The sequence below is a fragment of the Triturus cristatus genome, chromosome 5_2, assembly GCF_964204655.1.
Source record: "Triturus cristatus chromosome 5_2, aTriCri1.1, whole genome shotgun sequence".
Lineage (NCBI taxonomy): Eukaryota > Metazoa > Chordata > Amphibia > Caudata > Salamandridae > Triturus > Triturus cristatus.
Window position 1 is genome coordinate 514,165,717 of NC_140588.1, and position 14,094 is coordinate 514,179,810.

Genomic DNA, 14,094 nt, shown 5'->3' on the forward strand with positions numbered 1-14,094 from the left:
TCCAGTTCCTTTGTCATACCAGATGAAGATTATAGGTTCTTGATAGCTAAGGACATTTATTTTTATTTATTGAGTTTTGTATAGCGCAGACTAAACCCAAAGGTATCAGAGCGCTTTACAGAGTAAGCACAGCAGCAATTACACAAGTTCCTAAAAAGAGTAAATAAAAGTACATAGTAACAGTATAAAAAGAAGTATACATAGACAGTAGGTTATGTAAACAAGATAGCAGCAATTCCGCAAGTTACATAACTAGTAAATTAAAAAAAATAAACATAGTAACAGTATATACAGTAGGATATGCAAACAATATAGTTCTGAGGTAGTTATGGTAGGGAGTTGCGAAGGTGGGGAGAGTAGAGGCACAGTTTTTTCCCCTGAGATGGTGATACTCAAATTTAAATGGAGGTTGTGGGGTAGGAGCATCGGGCCCATCTGATCATTTAGTGGGGACGGTTTAGGTATTTATTGAGAGGAAGTTTAAGTTTCTACCTGAAATGGGGAAAGGAGTGATTTTCCATTAAACGCTGAGGTAGCGAGTTTCAGATTCTGAGAGAGTTCCCGGAGAAGGAGCGGTGCAAAATTAAGGTGTCCTCTGCATAGAGATGGTCGGCAATTCTGGCTTGTTTCAGGATAATTGCAAGGGGTTCCATATAGAAGTTGAATAGTGCAGGAGACCGGATTGAGCCTTGAGGAAGTCCTTGTGAGACTGGTGTTGCTTTTGAGGTGGAGTTGTTTAGTTTGATTAGCTGTAAGCAATGGTTCAGTAATTAAGAAAACAACTGAATGAAAGTTCCATTAATGCCTGCACGCTGTGAGAGGGTGTTTAGGAGGATGTCATGGTTGACAGTACCGAGAGGTTCAGGAGGATTAGGAGGCAGGCCTGGCCTTCATTCAGAGATCTGTGTATGTCGTCTGTGATGTACAGTATTACAGTCTCTGTACGGCAGCCTTTCCTGAACGCAGATTGGAAAGTGCAGGTTGTATTTTTCAGTGTGGATGTTGAGTTGTGCCAGCACACAGTTTTCGATGGTTTTGGCCAGGAGAAGGAGGTTAGTTCTAGGTCTGTAATTTTTAAGGTCGTTCTGGTCTGTCTGTTTTTTTATTATGAGGGTGTGACTTATCCGAGTTTGAAGGAGGCCGCATGGAGACGCTTGATAAGGAGGAGTTAATGATTTTGGTCCATGTAGAAGAGATGATGTGACTGATATATGGTTAGAATCATTTTTATTTGTTATGGGTATATTTCATGAGCTAACGTGTGCCACAGATTGTGGAACATAACTGGAGAGGAGACAAACGGCTATTTTTGAGGTTTTTTCTTGCTACACATAACTTATTGTGCTCATCAGTATTCCAGATGAAAAGCTGAACAATATTAATCGATTATTCTACTTGATCAGAGAAGGCTTTAACACACCTGCATTCTACTGATAAGAATGATGAGCCGATTTCAGCATAATGAATGAAGAGAATGGGCTGTAGTATGGCAGTGGAAAGTAGCAAATGTGAAAGATGGGCTTGCACCAGAAATGGCACTTCAGAACAAGTTTGGATGGGACTGTGAAGTAATTTAAGTTGCTCCCTCGTTCCTTAAGTGTGTATCAGGAACACATACAAAAAATCAACCCAATAATTTGCAGAAAGGATTTGTGAAAGAACACCTCCTTTGCTTGTAATCATTTTCACCCTCCAAAATAGGGGCTTATAGGAATGATCCTGTGTAGCATACAACTTGTTTGACCTAAATGATGGTTATTTTTTACTACTTGGGTTTAAATCACCAAAGAGAACATTGCATCCACCAAGATGTACAGGTTTCGCATAATAAAGCAGTATATAAAGCTTCATCCTGTACCATTGTATGGCATCTATTGGTCACTTTTATAGACACCAATGGAAGAGCTTTATTTTAGTAGCTGTATTTTCCCAGGCCAGTTGAGTATTCGTGAAGGAGTCAGTTGCAGTTGATGGGTACTTGTCTAATATACACAGGGTGATAGCGGAGTGCTCCATCTTCTATTCCTCTAATAAGTTGATGTGAATGTGTGTGTGCGTAAATATATATTATTATAAATATATCATACACTAAAGATCTGAGTGAAGCATTTAGAATCCAGGCCATCATAATTTTAAGTGTGGTGAAAAAAACGTAGCACATGTTGAAATCTAAGGCCTAGCTCAAAATTGCCCTCTTGGCACACCGTCGGAGGCCCTTTGTGATCATTGGCATGCTATGTATACTTAATAGTGAACCTATGAATTCACGTTCCTGTAAATGTTTGAAACGCTCACGTTTCGGTCCAGCCAGTAATTCAGAGTTTTAATGAAGAAAATCTGACAGCCTGTTGTCCAGAATTCAGTGCTGTTAAGGTGAAACGGTTTACATGACCTCCATGCTGTAAAACGTCCCACATATAGCAAATTGTAGAGCAGATCCTACCCTACCAGTAATTCAGTCCCAGTACTAGTTAACCCCGTGTACATTACATTTTCCACTGGTTTATCTGCCTTGAAGACTTGTATGCTGACAACCCCTGCCACTTTAGTCACTCTTCAATTTTTTAGCCCATGAGTGTTCTTAATTAATTCCCAGTGCTGATGATGACCTTAAAACACCATCTATTTGGGTGCGGGGGGGGGGGGGGGGGTGGGGGGAGGGCTTTAACATCCTAACAGATATGGTATGTCAAGTATTTTGGTTGCCTTGTTTGATGAAAAAGAAAGTCAGATGCTGTTGTGCAAATGTATAAATTGATAGTGCAGGGGCCTCTCGGGTACAGAGCCCTGCGACCTCTGTGCAAACTGACAGTAAAATATGTTTAAAAAAAACAAAAAAAAAACACCATCTATTTGCAAACATCTCACTGAACCCCACTATATATGTTTTTACTTGAGTCCAAAGTCATTTGTTTATATCTACACGTCACCCCCTTAGATCTGTTGCACTATGATCAGTTTTTAAGCACTCAAATGTTATTATTGAATACATGTTTAAAAAATGTAATTGTGTGTGGATTGAGTGTTTTAAGTGTTGGTCAGGCAGAAGTTTGTTAGTTTTTGTCACTTTTTGGTTGAATCATCCATCCACTAATTGATGATTGTTCATTTAAAGAAGTCCACAGTGATCCACTTTTTTGTGCTACATAAAACAAATTGAACCACAATTGCTGGGTGGTGAACAGGCTGCAAACCACCCCCCCCATTCTACTCCCCCCTCACTTGGTTCCCACACTGTAACGAATGTTTCACAGGAAGTTCGTTTCAATGTCGTTATCTTGTTACAATGATTGTAATGGTTTGAAAGAATCAAGGGGTGCCCCTGAAATTAATTCCTAAATCAGGGTGCTATTAACGTTTAGTTGTAAGATAATTTAGGAATATTTTTTTTAAAAATGCAAAATACAAAGACCTACAAAACGGACAATTTGTGACAATATATCTCTGAGAACTTTAGAGAGTGTATCAAATACATTTTATTCATATCATATTATTTGTACATTGTATATAGAATGCAAATCATATTCACATGTTTCGGTTATTTTTAAACTCAAAACAGAAGATCGAACATTTCTTTTTTGCTCCTTATGAAGTGAGTGAGAAACTTCAACATAACATAAGAATTCAAATCTTTTTTGGTACTTGAATTACATACAGAAAAACAAATTACATTGGTGAGTAGTTATGGCAGAATCGTTGGTATATCCAAATTACATATAGAAAAACAAGTTGCACTGGTGAATAGTCATGGCAAAATTGTTGTAATGACTGCTATTTTCCAACTTCTTTCTACTGGGCAAGGTTGGTAATGCCAGAATTTTTTCAAAGGAATCTATGGTCAGTACTAATCTTCCATGCATGTTTAACATACAAACCTGCAAACTCTCCTCACATGAAATGGCTCTTCAATTGATACAGGAATGTGTTTTAAGATTATATGTAATCTAATTGTATAATTTGGGAATTCACCTACTGCACGGAACAAACGTTTATATTCACTATATTGTTAGTGAACCTCTAAAGGATTTTATAATATGCTTACACATAACCAAGAAATGTTAAATAATTGTGTAATTTCTAGTATGTTTAACTTTCGTTTAAATGATGATCATCCTTCCACATGTTTGAATGATTTTTCAATATTTCAGTGAAAGTCATTTTTATAAGTGTAGGGATGAATATCATGATCAAGTACTAACCTGTGTATTTGCATGTTACTCTGCATTCATTCAAAGTATCATGGTTACTATTTGTATTGGTATGCTGGTGATTTATTTAGCTACTGTCTGTTATTTCCTCCATGCACTCGATTCTTCAGTCGTCCGATTTTTCCGATCCCAGTGAATCTGCTGCTGATTACTTTAGCCGGTCCAATCGCAGGGGGAGTATTGTCTCCGATGTGGATGATGTCAGTATACCAGATTTAAACAGTGTGAGTCTTGCATGTTGTGCCATGAAAGTGACCAAAATGGCACTGAATCGAAGTTGGTTTTTGGCTTGGGTTCTGATTTTAATGTTTTGTGTGGACAGATATTTTATTTTTCACCCAAAACAATCCACTCTACCTACCTTCTCACCTTTAACCCACCAGAATTATTGTGCACAGTGTTGTCTCTTTCAATTTTCAAAATAATGGACCTACCACTGTTTGTAGCTGGCTACGCTCGAGTGACACAAAAGACTGTTTGAACAGTGTTCTGCCAAGGGTTTGAGAACATGAAGTCACCTTCCAGGTTAAATGGTCTCCACTCCTTCTGAATGAAAGTGCAGAAGGTTGATTTAACACATCTAATATGCAAAGCAGAGCAGGCATAAATCACGGGAGTGGGTTTGCAGCTAAATACACTGCTCCATGCTCAGTCCTAGGTGGATCATTCGTTCAGTATTTCATTAGTACATTACATAATGCAACACTAACTTTTTTTACCTTCTGTATTTTACTTGGTGCCATGAACTGTTGTGTCTATTTTCGATTCGATTGCTGGCAGTATTAATAATCTAATTTTCAACTTTGTTAAAACAGTTTTTTTCTTGTGTAACAAAACTTTAGGGTTAAACTTCAAGATAAGACGGTTTCAAAAGCATATGTGCACTTCTGTGACGATGACTGCAGGTTGTGGTCTATACTTCATTTTTAGTATCGGATTAGTCTGTATTTTTCTCCATTGCCCTCTGATTATTTTAGTAGGAACAAAAGCTATTCCACGACCACTGCTGTTGGGATCACATTACTCTCTTCTGATGGACATTTTAAAATTGATTAACATTGTAAAGTTTTACAGAAAGCTGAACAAATGTTTGCACACTAGCGGGACGGACCCTCCCCTTTATGACCATTGCCTTCCCATTTCATTTGGGACATAACACAGTGCTGACATTGGCAGAAACCAGTTGGGAAGCCAAAGGTGACCTAACACTCGTCCTGAAAGGATGCGTTTTATGGCGCATGAGCTCAAAATAGTGCTCACATTGAAAATTGGTTTGTATGCTTCTTTTTAATGAATTTCTACGTTCTTTGTCACCTCTGAGCAGCTTTTGTTTTAGCAATAAGTTTCTCTAGGTTTTATTGACCTCACTTTAAAATGGAATAGTTTCATTTTGGAATTTTAGGTGCAGGGAGCCAGCAGGAACAGAAAGAGGGCTTCAGTTGTAAATTAGTCCCTCATGCAGCTACTAGTATGGAGGCAGACGGATACGCCCAAACAGCAATAGTATTAGATGAGTGAGAAATACTCCACTGGGCTGAACCAGTACATGGTTGACAAAATGTCAAGCAAATGGATCGAATGGCTGTTCGAAGAAAGCCGAAGAGTTGAAAGGGCAGAACCCAAAGCCCACTTTATGTATATTGTTAACAGTAGGTCTGCCTGACAGCTGTGCTCCCAAAACCTCAGAGCCCAAACCTTAAAACGCGGATTTATTTTTATGTGGTGATCAGATCTCCTAAACACTTTTTTATATCCTAAAATTAGGCTAGTATGCACTGGTCCTTTACCTGTCCATAATAAACATTGGCAAATCCAGTAGGCCTAGCTAGAATATTGTGGTGATTGTACACATCCACCCAGAATATTTATTTAGTGCACCAGGTTAACCTCCTGCTTGGCACGGTAGTACAAGCATAGGAGGCACAGCAAGATGCTGTTTACACAGGCGCAAGGCTTAAATAGTCTGTGCATGCTTGTATTTACCTCTTTTTTTATCAAATTAATTCTTTAGATGCCCTTATGGCATATACATATCAAGAAAAAATGGCCCTATGATACCATCATGGTGTGTATATGTAGGTCATAATTGTTATGCCCCTGAGCCAGGCTCCTGGGGTTTTTTTTTTCCCCAACATTTTTTATTTTATTTCAAACAGCAAGGGATACCTAGCATTACATTTCCAAACTGTATTATGTATTTTGGTATGAGTAAGGCACTTAGTTATTTTACCCAACTAGTGCCTTCGATCCCAGCCCCTCTACCTCCCAAGCCCTACCTCTTTCCCAGGTAAGTTTATAATAAGATCACAGCAACACAGTACACAGCAATATCTTAATCTAGCAGTTAGGAGGCAGCATGGCTTTGTCATAGTCTTTTAGATAATAGTTCATGTTGGTGAGACCTATTGGCTTTGCCAGTGCTTGTTTTCCTTTGTTCTAAAGTGGCAAGCTTCCTTCCTCATTCATGTTGTCATTTTTTCCCCCAATCCTACAAGTCCAAAGATATATCTACATACGTGTGAAGGTCTAGCGTAGTGAGTCTTGTAAAGGATTACAACATTTGTCTATATGAAAACATACATGTAGTAAATAAAATTAAATGTTAATTGAGAAAGATGATAACATTCTATGGTAATTTTACGTTTTCAGAATTACTAAACTGAAGAGCCATGTAGAACCAGTTTCATTATATTAGTGTACGTAACTCTGTACCATTTGAGTGATTAAGTGATAAAAGCTGCATACGTTGACTTAATCACAAATGATGCTGCAGCATCTAAAGTAGTTACTTCAGCAGATTATCCAAAACATTGCATGAAGTCATAAGTATCAGTGGAGATGATGGAATATAAAGCAAGATTCGCCATCAGCAGTTTTATTAGGGAAACCTGTCCAACATTCATTCCTCAGATTTTTATACTAAATCTCTATTTAGAGCGGCAACATGTGCTCCGTATTGGTTGCAAGACACAGAAATGTTTGTGAAAGCATTCATGTCCTATTCAGTGACTGGCAGACCCATACATTTTTAGCGGCCATAATACCCAGTCACTTAAGTTTTAGGTCTCGCCTGAGCCAGCGCATGCATGCGCTGGCGAGACATTTAGTAAGCGGGGTTTTGAAAGTGCTACCCCATGCTTTGGCTGGCCTAGCGCTTGCATTCACGCAAGCGTGCACGTGCGCAGCTGCCATCTGTCTTTCACGGGTCATTAAGGGAAATGCATCGCTTTCACTTTCGCAGCGCATGTTAGAAAAGCCCACTTTACGCCCCCTCGTCTTTTCCCCCCTCCCTCACTTTTCGTTTCCTTTAGTTCAAGCGACACACACACAGCGGCAGTAGAAAGCAAAAATATTTAAAAGTAAATTCATCGGCCCTCGAAGGCTAGTAAGTGTTTCGTAATACTCCGTGGGCAAGTTTTGAGTACACACGAAAATATGACTGAATTCCATTCCCCAAAATCATTCACAATAAATTCAAACCAATGTCACTGTACATCCTGTTCTCCTCTATAAAGATGGCTGTTCATTACATTAGAACCCCTTAAGGGTATTCTGTGCATCTCGGCATTGGCCCATAAAGGAAAGACATGGGGCGGAGACCTTCGGCTCTCAATCTCCATTTCCCTTTCTTAGCACCATTTAATCACATGGCCTGAAATAATCCACGTAGGGTCAATGAACACATGCTCCTGGAACATAAATGTAATGCGGCTATCTTGTTGATATTTCCCATCAGTAAGAATTGTTGATTAGCGGTATCTATTTTACATATGAAACATGCCAGGAAGTTCAAATCTTTTACAAGGAAATGTTAGGAAGTTTATAATGTGATTGCGTACGTGCGGCCGGATATACGTGTCCAACATCGCCAGAGTTCTAATTGCAGTTAGGCACTATGCTCTAAAAGGTGAGCAAAGATTCGATTCACAGCATCTCAAAACGTAACTGACTACCTTTTTCAGCGAGACATTTAGTAAGTGGGGTTTTGAAAGTGCTACCCCATGCTTTGGCTGGCTTAGCGCTTGCGTTCACACTGCTATCTGTCTTTCACGGATCATTAAGTGAAGTGCATCGCGATCACTTTCACTTTCGCAGCACATGTTAGAAAAGCCCACTTTCCGTCCCCTCTTCTTTTCCCCCTCCCTCACTTTTCGTTTCCTTTAGTTCAAGCGACACACACACAGTGGCAGCAGTCCCTGCTGCTGCAGCCTCCACACCACCATCAATGCTCCGACTTGAGAAATCTTTTGGCGCTATATTAATGACATAGTTACAATTTCCTCATTTCTTTCTGCGTCAAAAGGGAAAGACGGACTGCTTTAAATAATGAAACTGCGTTACTCCCCTCCGTGCATGAATTTCGATGGTGATTTAGAATTCGCCGTAAAGGATGGAGGCAAAGACGTTTTACCAACGGCGCTGGAGAGAAGTGAAAGCTCTTTCGAGCGGGCTACAAAACTTATGTTTAAGATAGGCGGAGGCATTTTACCGGTCTTGAAATTACGTAGAAGGGCTCCCAATTCTCAAGTACGTTTTTGTATCTGAAGACATTTCAGAGTATCGTATCCTTTAAGAAATACAAACTTGCTGTATTTCTGCTGGACTACGAGCGTGTGCATTTGGATCATTCCATACATAAGCGGGGATTCAGCATTTACTTTGCCACTTGCAAAGGGACTTGTGGTCTTGTGTCAAAAAGGATGTGGTGCCCAGTAGCTCGAGCGCAGGGGGTTCACTAATTTCCGGATTAAATGCGTTATTGATTTCAAATCACCTTCCCGCATGTAATAAAACGACTGCCAGCGTTACGTGCATGTTCGGTGGGCGTGGTGGTTACTCTTGCCTTTCCCATCACGCGCTGTCTTTCTCTTTAACAGGTTACTTTGGACTGTATCTGCTCATTCCCGCCCCTAAAGGACAAGCATTGGCATAGCCAATAGGTCTCGCCTTTGGGACCGTATAAGTTTTTAGCCATCCAACAGTTGATGTTGTTGCACCAAGGATATTGTGCTGCATAACTAAATACTTATAAGGTCCCAAAAGCAAGACCTATTGGCTATGCCAATGCTTGTTTAGTTAGTGAGTACCCGGTTAGTGTTATAATCTATTAGTCTAGCTTTTTGAGTTTATTTTTACATTGGTTGTAAAATTCCCTTTTTTTCATATTGTTGAGGCTCTGTCCTGCCATGATTTTAAGACTTGTTGTTTTCTGACATGGTTTGATTAATGCCCAAATAATCTGACATTCGAGGATGGCCATGACCGAGATGCCTACTGTTCTGTAGTTAAACCTCGGCAAATTAGCCTTCCTTTTGACACCAAGAGATATGGCAAGCTTATTATTATTTCTAAAACTTTTCACACAAGTTAATTAATTCCATTTGTATTGCGAGATCACTTCATCCTTTCAGGATCAAGCTTCTAGTTTAGGCTTCTCCAACGAATAGCTTGTGAGCTACTGTACTTGTAAGCAGATCTCCTGTGTGCAACCCAGTAAATCAAATGATAAGCCTGTGCTTGGTTGAAGTTATATATGTATACAAAAATTGAAAAGTATGTATTTCAAACTAAAATATCTTTATTTTCCAAATTCATAAGATGATGATTGGAGAAAAAAAAGTTGAATTTCTAAAACCTATTTAAAGCTGACATTTGAGTTCTAAATATCAAACGATGTTAGGGAGACTATTACTAAGGTTATTAACTTTGTTCTACAAGCACTGCATTGATGGCTGCTATATATTACTACGTAGAGGCATCCCACATTTATTATTATTATTTTTTTTTACATTACTGCTGGCAGCACTGCCTGATGCACAGAGTTGATCACTGCTAGAAATCTTACATTTGGTGGCCGCCAATGTAATTTTGTCTGATGTGATACTACTACAGCTCTAATAAAATTAGAGGTTCGGGAAAATTTCCTTCGAATAAAAGTAGCTCTTATTACAGAAAAGGATGGTGATCCCTGTTCTTGTTCGGTTTAAACAACACTGTCTTTTTCAGTTCTCTTTCATGGAACGTCTGTGTTGAACGGCAGCACTGTTAGTAAAGATCATGAGTAAACTTTAGTTTCCTGGTTTAGTTGGAAGCTTCTTAGTAAGTGCCTTCAATTGATGTTAAGGTATTTCATTAAGAGGAGATGCACATTTTCGATGTCTTCGAGTGATCTGGCTTTTAATGTAATACTGTTGATTGATTATTGAGGTGATAACTCTTGTGTCTTCTTGCTTTCACTTTGTAGTAGTAACTTAAGTGTACTTTTTTGCATTAATGTAAAGATTACAATAAAATTAATAAAACATCACAATCAGTACAAGTATCAGAAGATGGATAAAATATTTCTAAAATAGTGTTATAAAATCATGGCATTAAAAAAACAGTTTTTTTGCATGTGAACTCAGAATTCAGAGTATGGACAGAATATCTGAATCACATAGTTAACAGTTCGTGCACCTGATCTAAAAGTTTAATTAGCATATTATTGCACTACTAGCCTTGGGACTATCTTGGTGGCCGGTGGCTTAAACAGTAGATCTTGTTTTGCCCTCGTGTAGAAAAAGAAAGGGTGCCATTTCTTAAATACAAATTTATGGAAATATACTAACGTCCCAAATCAAATAATTTGCCATCAGTATTTAGGAGCAGTTGGCATGAATCTCGATACAAGCATAGTCGAGTATAGTTTAGACATGTACATGTTTGCGTAAGAGATGCTCTATAAATCTCAACCAGTTACATTACTAGCCTTATTATTGCACCCTGGCCCGGACACTTTCACAATCTGAAGCAGCCTCTTCCGTCTATCTTGTTTGACCTAACTTTTTCTTAAGAAAAAAAGAAGAAAAAAGCAGATGTTGTGCAAATGCACTAAGTGTACAAAATGGAATATTGATTAAGACAGTTTCTATAGAAGAGGTTAGTTCAGTCCAGATATAAAAGAGACAAATCGGGATATATAAATGTGATAAAATCATGCAGATATGGCTTTATAAGCCTGATCTAAAAATGGTTTTATTGCACTGTCTTCCTTAACTCTTAAACTGTACATGACCTCTTCCACAGTTTATCTTAATTTTGCCTTGTTGAACATGGGAGGTAAATGCTTTTTTTCTTAAATACAACAGTTTAGGGCAAATTCATATGATGTGCAAAAGGGATACGGTTGCATGCCCACAAAGACAACAGACCATTTTGTCTTTAAAAGCTGGGTTCCATTTGCCTTCGAATTCATGAATTGGGCAAATAAAACAATCTGAACCTTAAAAATGTCTTTTTAACATAGCCAGGCAAATTTGACCCTAGTGTTCTTGACTATGCAGAGAATAGGTATCAAACACTAAGCCCATATGGTTGTATTGTTTTGCCAGGTCAGAGTCTCTCTGTTTAAGAGTAAATGTACCACAAATTAGGATTTTCCAGGTTGGTCGGTTCATCTGGGTCAGTGGATCAGGTAAATCATAAGTTTCTAATGTTGCCTGTAATGTGTGCAACTCTAAGTCCTTGTATGTAGTTTTGCTTACTTTCTGAGAGAGTAAGTAATGTAATGATGTTGGATCAGCTTTTGCACAATCGCAGAAATAATCCATGGTGCTTGTGTAGTCGACTGATATTAGAGATTTTAGGCTTAATTCTAGTCTTATGACACAGAGGAGAGTTGCTGTACAAAGGTGGAACAGATTACGTACATGTTGCATAAAAATGTTATCAAGACAGAAAATGGTCTTCTGGTTCAACGCAGGAGATGCATATAACAAATATGGAATCAATTTCATGTTTAAGCATTCTACGATGGCCTGATTGCTTTCTCACCGAACAGATTTGCAAATCTTAGCACCGATTTTGTGATAATCGCAGACGTAAGCTTTTTAATGGCTAGATGGTTCAACCACGATAATGTGCTGTCAAATTTCACTCCGAGATAATCATATTGTTTCACTATTTCGATTAAAGTATCTCCTAGGACCCACCCCACAAATTTAGTTTTCGTCCCTTAGGTCATGACTTTCATTTTGGACAGATTGGCAATCAACCCGTTCTCCAAGTTATACTTATGCAAATGATGTAATTGATGTTGTAGACTTTTGGAGTTTGTGACTGGATCACCAAGTCATTGACGTAGGCAACATTTTTGTACCTCCCAGCTTGGGAGGAATAACCTGATCTGACTCCACTGACATTGTTAAATTGGCGATGTACAAGGAACATAATAAAGGGGCCAAAATACAGTCTTGTTTGAGGCCGTTCTCGGTGTGGAATTTATAAGTCAAGGTATTATCTGTAGATAGCTTTACCTGTAGTCCTGTATCGGTATGCAATTTAATAATAAAATGCAGAAAATAGGGATTAATTTCCACTTTAAAAGCTTGGTCCACAGTGTGTGTGTTCACTTTGTCAAATGCCATGGAATAGTCCACTAAACAGGCATATAACGTTGATTTCTGTATAAGTGATTTTTTTGCAAGTAGAGTGAATGCTATTTGATTTGATTGAGCGTTTTTGACACTGCCATTCAGTTTCAAAGCGCTGTGCTTGTCATATACATACTGGTGATTGGTGTATACATGATTGGCAGATTTGAGTTAGCTGTAAGTCCCTTGTCTAGGGGTTAGACCTATATCTAGGGCATGTAACCCAAGTGCTCCTACGTGAGCCTGGAGCACTGGTTGTGCCACCCACGGAGGTAGCTCTTCAAACGTGTCATAGGTTTGTCATGGCGGGGCCTGTGTGTGCAGGTTACTGTTACTCGGCTTGGCCTTTAAAAAGCTACTTGCCAAGGTTCTGTATGTCTCTCGCTACATCAGAGTACTCATTGGGGGAAGGGTGCGGTGTCTGGAAGAGGCAGGGTATGTGCGAGCTACATGCACTGGTAGTGAATGGCACCCGATGGTGTGTTAGGTACGGTGGGTCCAGTTTCCCGCATTGATTAACATGGGGGACCACTGGAAAGGCTATTGAGCAATATTTCCTCCATGCAGAAGAGTAGCAGTATAGTGTTTGATACCAATGAGTTAATAATGCCAAATCCTCACCGGTCGTGCAAGTGGATTCAACATTACTACTGTGGAAATACTACTTTGGGAAAGTGGGCATTTCTGTGTTTATGGCTCTGAGTGCCTGCCTCCAGCCCACATGTGGGTGCTGGGGGTGGCGGGGCAGCTACATCTGTGCATTCCTGATCGAAGGCCATAAACTAGGGTCTCAAGGGAAACTGCAGATCTCGGACTCTTATGGGCTTCCCTGGGACAGATACGAGGGGGTGGAATTGGCACCTGCATTCCAAGGGACAGAGTTTGGCCCCACTAAAGATATTGATGAAGCCTCCCAGGGTAGGATGGCAGACAGGACAAAATTTAGAGAGGCCAGGAGGCCTTTTGAACTGATCTCATCTCCAAAGGACATTGTGGTTATAACTATTAGGACTCCTCAGGAGTTAGAGACGCTTTTGGGATTTGAACCATACTACACTGGTTCGATGCTGTAATATCGACAGAGGAACTCTTGGGGCAGGATGGACTGCAACTGGATTACCCGCAGACTTGTGGTGGCCTGGGGCTTGTCGTGCTCCAGGAAGGGTGACTATAACACGGTTGATTTTGCCTGAATGTCGCTGGCCTGCAGCTAATTGCCAACGGTCAAATGCCCAGGTCTCTAAGCACTCTCCAAGGGCCAGTTGGCTGGCCTCCTCGCCACAAGATCCCAGGGGCAAAAACGATCTCCCCATTTCCATAAGATAGTAAGGACTGTGCAGTGTGCTGCTGAAACGGGTGGAAGTGATTGTTGGTTGGGACAAGGACTGTCCTGATGTATGCTGTAATCACACTGTGCAGAGGAGTGTGCTCGAAAGATTAGCGGCCTGCCTGGGGTGCCGGAATGTGAGCAAACT

At 39.7% G+C, this 14,094-nt stretch overlaps 1 protein-coding gene across 14 annotated transcripts in view; it reads left to right on the plus strand.

The window, feature by feature from the left end:
* LRRFIP2 (LRR binding FLII interacting protein 2) overlaps positions 1–14,094 on the plus strand; it is a 412,043-nt gene that overhangs the window by 178,992 nt on the left and 218,957 nt on the right. For 8 of the 14 annotated variants that reach the window (XM_085607540.1, XM_085607550.1, XM_085607545.1 and 5 more), the window contains one exon: positions 4,319–4,432. The exons of the other annotated variants lie outside the window; for them this stretch is intronic. In XM_085607540.1, the coding sequence (XP_085463666.1) occupies positions 4,319–4,432 (114 nt within the window). The remainder of the gene's footprint in view (positions 1–4,318; positions 4,433–14,094) is intronic. 14 annotated transcript variants of the gene reach the window in all.